Source organism: Poecilia formosa, unplaced genomic scaffold (assembly GCF_000485575.1).
Source record: "Poecilia formosa unplaced genomic scaffold, Poecilia_formosa-5.1.2 Scaffold14, whole genome shotgun sequence".
NCBI classification, from domain to species: Eukaryota; Metazoa; Chordata; class Actinopteri; order Cyprinodontiformes; family Poeciliidae; genus Poecilia; species Poecilia formosa.
The window spans coordinates 3,103,421-3,116,024 of NW_006799953.1; the positions used below are offsets into that span (position 1 = coordinate 3,103,421).

At 38.0% G+C, this 12,604-nt stretch overlaps 1 protein-coding gene across 3 annotated transcripts in view; it reads right to left on the minus strand.

Moving 5' to 3' along the window:
- The window catches only part of LOC103133934 (seizure protein 6 homolog), a 106,290-nt gene that overhangs the window by 39,986 nt on the left and 53,700 nt on the right, over window positions 1–12,604 (minus strand). For all 3 annotated transcript variants that reach the window (XM_007545923.2, XM_007545924.2, XM_016668316.1), the window contains exons 2-3: window positions 10,050–10,778; window positions 9,430–9,551 (exon numbers count right to left, since the gene is read on the minus strand). In XM_007545923.2, coding sequence (XP_007545985.1) covers window positions 9,430–9,551; window positions 10,050–10,778 — 851 coding nt within the window. The remainder of the gene's footprint in view (window positions 1–9,429; window positions 9,552–10,049; window positions 10,779–12,604) is intronic.

Here is a 12,604-nt window from a genome sequence, read left to right on the forward strand (position 1 = left end):
TTTTTCCTCCTCAACATCTCCCACTTACACGCACACACACCTACCTACACACACACCTATGTTGTGTGTGTGTATGTGTGTATGTGTATATACACACACTTGTCGCTCTGGACTGTAATGAGAGGCAGCTTTTTGTAAGCGCAGGAATCTCTTCCTGAGCAGACACATTTGTGGGACCAAGTATTTGGCTGAGCTAGCACACTTCTGCACCAAACCACAACTTCATCAGTGGATCTAAACACTGTGCTGTTTCGTCCCCACGGAAGAAAAAAATACAAATAAAAAAAAATGTTGGCGTAAGACAAAAATGAGTTATTTTTTTTCTCAAGAGAGATTTTTCTTCTTCTTTTTCAGCACCTACAAAAGAAGAGAAAATCTGAACAATGGAAGAAATGCGACACCGTCCTCCAAGAAGAAATGATTTCACTTCGTGTTTTCGGCTTCGACCAAGCAACTCTTTCAAACGTCATTTTTCCGAGGAACTAATCAAAAGTAGAAAGTCGAGAGAGGAGAAGGTCATCTTCAGCCTAAAACCGCAGTCTTTCCACACAAACTGCTGCAACAAACACAAGATCCTGCAAGGCAGCGGGACAACAGGCAGGCCTCCGTCGGCACAAGAGGCACAGAGCATGAAAAGAAAGATATTTCAAGTAAAATTTCAAAGACTTGGAAGCATTTGCAGGATTGAGTGCCTTGGTTTCTGAGTAAGTCCCATTAGAACTGCTGCAGAGGAAGAAGTCCGAGATTAAACAACCACAGATATGAAGATCCTATCCTCTTCCAAACAGAAAGCTGCCTGGTCTGGCGTTTAATTTTGACTAGAGTCACCCTTAAAAAAATAAATAAATAAAGATACAAAAACATCCACGGGGGGGCCGGGGGTGGGGTGCTCCGAAACAAACAATCTGTCAAACAGGCCCACCGTTCCACACGTGACATATCGTTGTTATTTGCTAATGTATTCATTTATCTGCTTGTGCCACGCAGCAAGATGAGTGAACCGTCCTCGGAGAGCGTGTCTGACTGATGTTTCATTGTTGGAAACATCTGGCGGTGCTCTGCCTCACACATTTACACTGACTCACAGGAGCCATTGCTAAGGTGGAAATGGGACTCACGTAATCAAAATGATACAGCGACACAATACATGAAAAATAAATGACCCAGCTGCTGCGGGCAATGAATCAACAGCTAGTGGACTCGCCAGCTGCAGTGTCATCATTACCATGATAAAAACCCAGTGGATTATACTGTGGGACATACTGGTTATGTGCCCTGTCCTTACAGCCTCTGTCTCTGTCTCGCATTCGAATCGTCTCAGTGCGCCATGCAGAGGCAGTGGGGTTTGAGGCTTCCCGAATAAATTCATCCAGAAAGACACAGAAAGAAAAACAAAACAAACGAGCAAAAGAAAAAACAACAAAAAAACAAAAGCGCTCATAGAATCCATTATAATGAAATGGTATCTTAATTGAACATTCACCTTTCCATAAAACAGCCAAGGCCATTTCCCGTTTTCCATGTTGTTTAAAACAATGGATTTGAATAAATTAGCAAAAAAACAAAAAAAAAAAAGCTGAATTTTAATTAGAATGTCATTGGGCCAGCAGATGAATACAATCCAAATATATTTGTTTTCCCTCTTGTCTCATCTACACAAGCAGTAAAACAAGCAGTTTGAATTTAACCAAGAAGACGAGTGTAACATTTCGCATATATGGGAAATTTGATTGAGTTTCAGCTGAGCACGGAGTGATTAATTCTTACTTTTTCATGCTGTTGCTGTTTTATTAAATGACTTTGGGCTGTATCGGCCATGCGGTCACTGTATCGTTTTTATCTCTCAGACGTACTCATTGATGGTGTCTCAACACGTTTAGGTGAAAGTTTGGCTTTCTGATACATCCACCTGCCTTTTTCAGATCACTCATTGGCTCAGTTTATGCGACGTAGCGTACATTTATGAATAAATTACGATCTGCTCGTTACTCATCGTGTATTTCCACCCTCCGTCTCACACCGTGCTGCTGAAACAGTAGGAGGGAACTTAGACTTCTGCCAGACAGACTTCTTCGTCGATGACAGCAAGCTGGGTGGAGGAGCAATTAGTGTCACCTGAAAGCTTTCCTCTCGGGATGGCTGGGCCCCATGAAAACTCATCTCTGCAAAGCCTAGACACCCTAAGGAGCCCATCAAGATCAGGCTAGCCATCTTCATGTCCTAGCTTACTAGTCCACATCACAGCATGATGAAGGTTTTCCTTTGCCTCATCTCAAGTTGATTAAAGCCTGGAAGCCTGTCCTGGTTCCCATTACTCAGTCAGGCTGGCTCTGCCTCTGACGTGTTGACTATGTCCTGTGTCACTTATGAAGTGTCCCTGACTCAAAGGATGTCTGAAGGGGGGAGAAAAAAAAAAGCTCACATTCATATGCGAATTTTAAAAAGGAACTTGTATGTTTAAAAAAAATGTATAATAATAATAAGAGTTGACACTTGTTTGTGTTGGAAATATTACTATTTCTCCAAACCCCTTTCATCCGACTAGAGCGCTAGCAGCCACCAAACACTAACAAAAACAAATTAATTCCCTCGCTCATCAGCCACCCTCAGCCAGGGTCAATGCCTTGAGCATTTTGCTTCTTTTTGTAAGAAATACTGGAATTAAAACGAGAGTGCACGAATCGATACGGCAATTCAACCAGCAATGAGAGGGACCTGCGTGTCAAGTATCGGTGCCGCTTATTAACATGCCTATTGATTGGAGTCAGAGGAGCGTGGTCGCCGAGGCAGCATCAAATACCAATCGTTAACCCTCAAGTCGGGATTAGCTGTAAACACTTGGCATGCTCTGTAACATCTCAATCCTTAGGGTGCATTTCATTGATGATCCTCCTCAAACAACAACAAAAAAAAAAAAACAAGAGAAGAAAACCTCAACTTAGAAGGAATACATTTGCACACAAAGCCTTGAGCTCATGACGCGCTTTCAGATCGATTCCATACCGTCTAGAAATTTGTGAAACAATTTTCACTCGTCTCAGTTTGTTAAATTTGGAAGCTTTAATTTGCCCCAATGAGACTCAAGACGATTGCTTTATATTTTAATATTGTGAACTTGTGAAACAAATAAGTTTCTCTGAATGTTATTAAGTTTTAAATTTGTTATATGTACTACTATATTCCCTTGAGTCTATAACAATAAGACACATTTCTGTATTTTGTTATTTGAGCAATTTTGCAAGACAAGCTATAAATTGCATATTTATCTATTTTTAATTTAGAAAAAATTCAGGCAACTAATAATAAGAAATGAGGTTATATGTGAATCATTTTACAAAACGTATTCATCCCTTCTAAACTTTTTCACTATTTGTTTCACAAACTTTGATTTTATTTGGATTTTAAAGTGGCACACCACCAACATAAAGTACGACTTAAGTGGAAGGAAAAAGAAAGAAAGTTTCACAAAAAATACATCTGATTATTGTGTTGTGCACATTTATTTTATTATTTGATTAATTAATTTTAATATGTACATTGCTACTTTTCTTTCCCTTAAAGGTGGGATTTTCGTGTTTTTTCAAGTCCACATCTGAATTGAAGTGAAAATCATGGGCAGGACTTTAATGATTTTTTTTCACACATTGCGTTATTTCATGCAAATATGCAATCGCGGTAGACACAAAATTACTTGTAACTGTAATTGAAACAAAAATATGGCTCTACAATTTATTGACTTTTTGAGTTTTCAGATGTAATATGACAAATTGGGACATTAATAAGAAGGAAAAATAAATACTTGAATAATATAGAGTGAATAAGACTTGAAAAGAGGTGGTGTAAGCTGAAAGACCACCATAAAGTGAGAGGATAACAAAAAGGCAAAAAAAACCACAAAAAAAAAACAGACAAATAATGAGAATAAAGAGAAAGTCCTCTCTACAACTTACTCAGATCTTTTTACTTCACGTCTGTCAGCAGATGGGAACACTGCTGCAATCACCCATTACGGCATTGCAAGAAGCCCAATGTTCACTTATATCCCCAGTGCTTCTGACACATTCCTACATTCTGCTATAGAAATACTGGAAGATATTCCAGTAAACAGGTCAATCAGTGTGTTTGCACAGCCTCCTAGGAAAACCCAGACCCAGGCAGGTAAATCGGTGAGAAAAGAAGATGCAGAACTCGGAGCGGGACAGATGGCCTGGAAGGAGCTGATAGCTAGCTTTACCCCAACAAGATTTATTTGATCACATGAAAAAAGCTCCAAAACAGATTTTAAGCCCTTTAATACCGTAGCCCAGCAATAGAAAATCTCCATCTGTCCTGTGCTAAAACTTATTGCAAGAAGTGACAGTGGTGAGGAAGAAGATGGGAATAGGGAAAATGTTTACTTAAAATATGATCACTGAAAAAAAAGTCATTAAAACTATCTTTATATATCAAACTTTATTTTTTATTACAGATATCTAAAGTATTCCCTTAAATCTTTTTTATGGTGTTATGGATGTGGACTTTAAAATTAATAAAAATATGAATACACCTGCTAAACCTCCTGTAACAACTAAAATTAATGAAAAAACAAATACATACATTTATTTATAATTTTATACATTATATATGATGATACAGAAGAATCCACTGCCTTCCGGAATAGTATTATTGCTGGATATTTTTATCTTATTCATAAATAATATAGTTAAACAGACAAACTGCGGTATTTCTTTAAATTAAGGATAGTGAAAGACAATCTTTTATATCTGAATTTAAACCTACAAAATATATTTTTTCCCCATCTATTAATGCTCTTTCTTTTTTCCAAGTCATTCATCATCGGTTCATATTGCAAATTTAGATGATTTATATGCTATTTTCATGAGTATCTACTACACTGATAAAATATACCTCAAATCAAATAGAGAACTAAAAAAAGGCAGTACTTTTAAAACACAGAAGGCAAAAAGCTTCCCATATTTATAACATTATTTATCTTTGCGCCGAAAGTTATGATATATCAGCCTCTTAATATTCCCACAATAATTCCACAAATAAATCATAATGCGGTCAGAAACACCAGCTGGGGCAATGCATTATGTGCTGCAAGAGGGGCAGAACAGCGGGGCGAGGGCAGTAAATTCTCCTGCTACATTTATCACCCTCCTTCTCTCACAAGCTGCCAGACTGCTAAAAATAATGTAGACTAAATGCAGGAATTGTCTCACCACGCTTATTCCTTGCCCATATTTTTGATCCCACTTTCAAGCATCTTTGAGTGCGCTGGAAGTGGAAACATGCCTGTTTGTGTAAGACGTCTGAGTGAAGTAATGATTTAAAAAAAGAAGAAGAAGAAAAAAAAAACAGCATGTGAAAATATTCATTTCAGTCTCCACATCTGTCCTCCAGATTAATCCGTTAATTTAATTACCATGCTCTGCCCTTGCAAACTGCTGGACTGTCAGCTATAATGAAAACCTCCTTCCATAACGAAGGCTGGCTGCCAAACTATGAACATGCACTTCAACCATAATGTCTCTCCTACAGCTCATCACCTCAGAGATGTCAGTGAAATGTCAGCCTGTGATTGACACTGTAAATTATAAGACCAAGGAAGTTGATTGAACTTTCGAATCATTGCAAGGATGGTAACTTTGACTGGATTTTTTCTAGTGTATATATATATATATATATATATATATATATATATATATATTTTTTTTTTTTTTTTTTTTTTTTTTTTTTCCAGATCTTTAATTTTTCTGAGGTTTTACTACAGAAAAATAACCCCTGCTTGTTTTGTGTTTGGGGAAAAGGGCCAACCAGTCTTACTAGAATTTACAAACATTACCACAAACCTTTTTCTTTCCTATTTCCATTCATTCATGCAGTGGCATCATTCATACAATTTTGATTTTGTTTTGCAGAAAAACAAACTTTTTTTGACATTTCGATCAGCACAGCATGCAATTTCCCCCTTTTTGTTGCACCTGTTAGTATTTTCTTTTAACGTCCGTATATCTGTCCAAAGTTTTAAGCATGGTTTCCATCACTCCCTACAGGTACAGTGTCAAAGAAATTAAAACTTAGGTAAATATTACTCCACACAGATAACATTTTTGTAACGTGGCACACAGACTCTTCCATGTCTGTTAAGACAAAATCTGACTTTTCTCGTTGCCCCTACCTAAACATTGTGTACCTCCATCCTAAACACATCAACCCTGAGGCTGCCCCCAGCATCATGAATGTGGGGTTACACCTTTCTTGTTAAAGGAGGATGGGGTGAGTTGATAGGAAGATGGTTGGAGCTGAATGAAGGACAAAAACTTGATTAGAGGCAGCTAAAGACTGGAGCAGATATTCAGCTCACAGCAGGACCACTATCCTCAACATACAGGCAAGGGCTACTATAGAATGTTTTAGATCAAAGTATATTATATTTAGTATATTTAAAAGATCTGGATTTTTAAGTCCAGATCTTAAAAATCTTTAAATAATTTATGGGACTTGAAAATTGCTGTTTATGCTCTCCCTCCACAAAGATGAAACCGATTTACTGTTCTGACAAGCTGAAATCTAAGCAATATTGTTGCCCATTTTTCAAAAAACATTTTCACAAAGCGATCCCTTTAGAAACAGAATAAGCTGATGAAGCTGACATGCTAACGATGTTTACCGTTTTACCGTTTTAAAAGGTTTTACTGCGTTGAGTCTAAAATTGCAGATCCCAGTAAATCATTTGCACATTTTCTCTTTTGAGAATCACACAGACTGAGCAGTGTTGATTAAATGTCAATAACTGAGTTAACAAACTGAACTTGGAATTTGCTTTGACATTTAAAACATTAAAATGAGCTGCAACAACTTAAAGTCAAAATTGTATTAATCTGTTTTGATGATCAAGTCACAGAATCCTGGTGCCAGTGGTTTGCACGTGAGAAAACCCATGACAGAAAATTATTGAGAAACACTGATCTGAGAACTATGTATGTAGTAAGTATGTCTAATCTTATCAAAAGAAATATCTGTGATAGTCAACAATGCATGTGCCTCCAGTATTTGGGATCATTGCTCATCTGTATAGCATAACAAATCTCCCAAAGCACAAGTGACAATGCATAGCACATTTCTTTTTGTTGAATATATGCTTTCCTTTTGTAACTTTTATATTTTTTATAACTTGCAAGAGATACAAAAACTTTCTCCTCTGACTGTCAGAAGGAGGTACACAGCAGCCCCCTCCCATCTGTTTGCACAGTGCTTGAAAAGACTGACTTCCTTTTGGGTTTTCATGCAGCCTGGCTGAACTTTTTCATAAACTTACAAAAGAAGCGTACCCGAGACACCACAAGCAGTGAAAGCCAAAGGCGGATACATTAAACACATGTGGCTCGGCGAGCGTGCGCGCAGGTAAGCGTGTGTCTACTCATAAGTAGTTCAAAATTTACTTAAGTTGCCCAGAGAAAGCCTTTGGAGAAAAGCACATTCTCAAACATACACTCCGTCAAGACTTATCTTAGCCCTCCAGAGGCACAAGACAAAGCTTGTGCATTTTAAAGTCTCCGGTGGTAAATGAAGCGTTTGAGGAATTGCAAATGCCGGGGAACATGCTCACACTGACAGTTAATTTTTATAACCTTTTGTGAAGAGACTTACTGAACAAACATTCAACCTCGGATGAGGCCCCGTCTCTTTTGCCCCCATCCGCCCACTCACTCCAGTGAATTCGCCGTCTGCATGTCTCCAACTAGCGACAAAACGCCGGCGAGTCTTCCCTCGGCTGAAACTAAACCGGAATAAGTCAGGTCTGTTCACTCCCTGAATAAAACATCGTGGTGCTAAAGAGTGTCAGTTTAGCAGCCGTTTTTATAAGGACCGCAGTTTAAATCGGCTAAGCTTTCATAAACCTTCTGATAACTTTGATGGTCTTTCTTTTGCTTTGCTAGCCTACATATTCAAATTGTATTGTTTATTGTTTTCTAGCATGTCTGTCAGGTTACAATCAGTCGAATTTGCAGTTACAGGCAACAAGTTTTGATCCACTTAAAGTTCCCACAATCCCCTCCTCACCTTGTCCTGCAACTAACAGAAGATTACTCAGAGATTTGAGGGGAAAAGCCTTAAGATAACTCATTCTAAGCTGAGAGAACAGAAAACAAACATAAATACCATATTTTCAAAGCTTTGATTGGACCTCTGGGTCTTGCTTGCTGTTTATTTTTCTTTTCTTCCAAGAAGCCAGTTAATCCGACTTTAATGATGTGTATTTGAACCTACCAGAGATGTTCCCAAGTATGTTTTCCCTCAAGTGTAAGTGTATGTAATTGAGATATCTAATGACTGAAATAAACATTTGCTTAATGAATGTATGCCTATAACACTACAGTGCTGAAGGTTACGAATTCCAGTTATGGGCTCTTTTATATATTCACACCCCATTTAACACATGGACATTTGACAACTTTTATAACACTTAACTTTAAATAAAGAACTGCAATAAAGCTGTGATGGACTGGTGACCTGCCCGAAGTGTACCCAATGGCCGCTGGACGTAAGCACCAACCTTGCAAGGGTAAACAATTATAGACAATGGCTGGATGGATAGAAACTCTTATAAATACTATGAAGTATTTTTGAAAATTGTTATTTGTCCCATGAGAAATAAAACAGGAATTTCTTAATTAAATAGAAAATGTTATTTTTCTAAGCCATAGGTTTGTTGGTAATGACATTGTTGACAACTTTTAATTTGTGTGTTTGTCTCGCTCAGTGCTTTTATTCCTTCTTATTCAAAGTTAAAGATTATTCAAGAATCATTGAAAACCAACATTGGAAGTGGGTAGAGTATTAAAAATTTGTCCTCATGTAAGAGTATAGCTATTTTAATATATTTTTACTAAAAAGCAGCCATCCAAAACACAAAAATACATAGTCATGTGCAAACTAAAATAATTACAAATATAGAACATAATAACAAAACAACAAATTTATGATAAGACAAGAAGTCTCAATTCAACATGCGTTAACTGTAGATATGTTTCTCACATGTTTGTTCTTCATTTACAGGAAGTTCACTCAAGCCAGAGTAGCAATATTCATAATAATATTTGTCAAGTAAAATAAAAAAAAGTAAGGTCTAATAAAACAACTCCTAGACTTACTTTTTTTTCCCCCCAAAATGATATTCCAGTAAATAACAAATCAAACAGGATGTGTGCATTACACACTGGTTCATGTTCCATCCTTACTACAAATGACAAAGATTCTTCATGATTCTATCAAATCTGAGGCATTTTTCTTTTTTGCACAGGAAAAGCAACTTGAAGTAAAGTCAAACATTTGCAGACTTTGATGTCATTTCTGGAACCTACTACCAAAGAAAACTAGTGAAATTTTAGAGTGACGGACAGTAAAGTGTCCAGCACTTACCTGAACCTCAATGCCATATCCTAGGTAGACAGTAATCAAGTAGGTGCATTCCACCCCAGGGTCAATGTGCTGCTGGATTTCAATGTTGCCCTCAGACTCAGTAAAATTCATGCTGCATGGCTCTGTTGGAGAGAGCAAAATATAAAAGTGATTTCCTTTTTTTTCCCCAGACCGCTGATCTTTCTGACAGCCCACCTGTGTCTCTCCATGAACCCCATAACCCTCCAACTATCTCGGCAGATATCCTTTTGGATACCGCTTATCTGGGCCCTCAGCCCTCTGTGACCAGAGGAAAGGACAGGCAGGACACATCAGGCAAAAAAATCAGATTGTTTTTGACACATGAGCAACTCCGTTATCCCGTGTGGAGGGATGAATAGCAAGCTGTGTGTGCAGAATGCAAAAGTGAACAGACGTGATGCTGATGACCTGATGCTTAATTTTTTTCCCTGCTGGGAGAAATGGGTTAAGTCTTGCAGAATGATGCACCCAACTCTGAATATTTATTTAGTTAAAAAAAAAAGAAGAAGAAGATTATATGTAAATTCCAGCTGTAACACAAAACCCTTTTTTTTTGTGGAAGACATCTGAAGGTCAAAATACAGCATCTACACACTGACCTGACGTTTGCATCGTGGTGATGATAGTTGTGATGACGGTCGTAGACGCTGAGCTGGGATCTTCTTCTTGAAATGACGAAGGAAGCTTAGAGATCAGATGATCGGGGTTCGTTTTCTCTCTGGCCTGGTCTTTATTCATAATTGTTGAAAAGGGTCCAGGTGTGACATCAATGGGAAAATGTCTTTCCTTTGTGGATAAGATAGCCACTGGGGTGCCTGGCCCTCTGCTGTACGGTGTCACTTGAGTAGTGAGGGAATCTGTCGTTGGCTCCAAATAGCCTGAATCCTTCATCTTCTCTTTGGGCGATTTCTTCAGAGGGAGAGAGACGGGCGGCCCCGGTGTTGTTGGAGAGTATGTGGTCAGCGGAGAGGTGGCAGGCTCCGTGGCAGTAGTGGCAATGTCCGAGAAGGCCGGGGCATCCTTGTGGGCCACGATTTGAGTGACGGCGTCTCCCGCATTCGGAGCCGAGACAAAACCGGGCGTGGTGGGGTCTCCAGCCACAGATCCGTCCTTCTTGAAAAAATGCTGGTCTCCCTGGAAGTCTCTTGTGAGTAGGTGTTCATGAAGCAGCAGACCCTTGAGGATAGGCCGGTGGTTGGGTATGTTCATCGGTGAGACAGTGGTGACTGAGTGAACTTCACTTTCCGTGTCTTGTGTGGGTAAGTGAGTGAAGAGGTCCCTGTCTCCATCCAACGCCTTCTTACTGATGCTGTTCATTTCTCTTGGACCTGAGGGTAAAATAAAAAACTTGATTAGGCAAACATGTCATAGTCCAGTGAACTATAAAACCCTGGAAGTCTGTAGGCTACCAAAATTGTGCGTAGCAAAGTGTGAGGCTTTCCTCTTGTGTAGTTCTATCTCTCATTTTATTACTGCCGATAATTCAATACGTCTCTGAGTAATTGCCTTGTTACAATGGAAACTGTCAAGAAGTAGGACATAAGAGGCAAATGAGGCCTTAAAATGTATGTTCTGTAAGAAACAAAACGATTCCATTTAAAAATCGGAGCAACTTTGGCCTAATGGTTAAACCCACGGCGTCTGTTAAAATTATTAAATATGAAGCATTGCAGCTAAAACCATTCATACGAGGTCCAATGAAAGATAACAGGCAAGCATGATGTGAGGATATCAATCTGTTGACTATAGGAACAGGAGGGTATGAGAGTCTGACAATATTATAGCCTTTACTAACCACTTCATGCCGTCATAGTGTTTAAACTGAAACTTTGTGATAAAAAATATACAAAATCATCTAATTCTTTTTAACTTATAAATCTCTTAACATCTGGTTTGCATACAAGCAAAAAAAAAAAAGTATTGCATGATTACTACAGTGTGTATGTGTTCAGTAAAATGTTTGCAATACGTGAAGACCGATGACGTCAACAGCAACCTTAACAGCAGCTACCATAGATTCTAACGGTTTCTATTAACTCGAACTGCAAAAAGGCAAAAATGAGCTTTTGGGTGACCTAGCCGGAGTATTTAATCACTTTGTGTGGATGATTTTTTTTTTCTCTCAATATTCTAAGAAGGGCTGCCATGTCCTGGTAAATATTTTAGTTTGAACAGAATGAGACGTTTAGTTAAAGCAGTTGCGAATGTGATATTCAACACTCCATCGATGGGAAGGTAGGTGACGTAAGATACTGAATAAAGCATCCCTCTGTTTACACTAATCTGCTAAACTTAATCTGTTTAAACTGAGAATATACACTGAAGATTGGAATTTATTACCATTTGCACAGATACATTTTAGCATAAGCACATTGGAATTCCAGCTCAAGAAAAGTAAAAGTTTATGAAAAGATACAAAAAATAAAATAAAAAAAAAAACAATGAGATAAAATTTGTGATGAAAGTCCTTGAGTTGGAGAGCTAACCACAGCATTGAGCGCCCACGAGACATTAAAATATGTTTTTGATTTTTTCAGGGTTTCTGTCAACAGACAATTCTCAAAGTAGTGACTACAAGCTTATAGATAGCAAGTTTAATAAAACCAAATTAAAGAGTTGCACCACAGTGGGAGCAGGATTAAAAACAAGAAATAGCCAACAGAAATTCTCTGTTTTCTTATTAGGTGGAAAGATGTACTCACCACCACAACATAAAGAAGGTGAGCAAATAAAAAAAGGTAGATAAAGAAGACAAAAAGCAATGAATAGATTAACTTTGGAATATAAAACGCATACTGTATATATTCAGCCTTGGTACTTTAATGAATAAGAAAGAGATAAGAAAAAAATGCTTTCTCTTTCAATATGATAAAATGTCACAGCACAATGAAGTATATGTTCAGCACTATGCAAAATAAATCTGCAGACTTTAGTAACAGAAAATGAATAATGAAACTGAGAAAAAAAACAAAAAACTCGACATACCACATGTTAGCTAACCTCACCTCTGCAGCATCACCTTATTTAGCATCAAGCTGCAGTAAAACCAAATTCAAAGCAAAAATCATTAATTCCTCCAATTTCTTTCCAGGAACAGACATTGAACCTTGCCTCGAGTTTAAAGTAAAAGCATATGAATAAAAATCATTCCGCA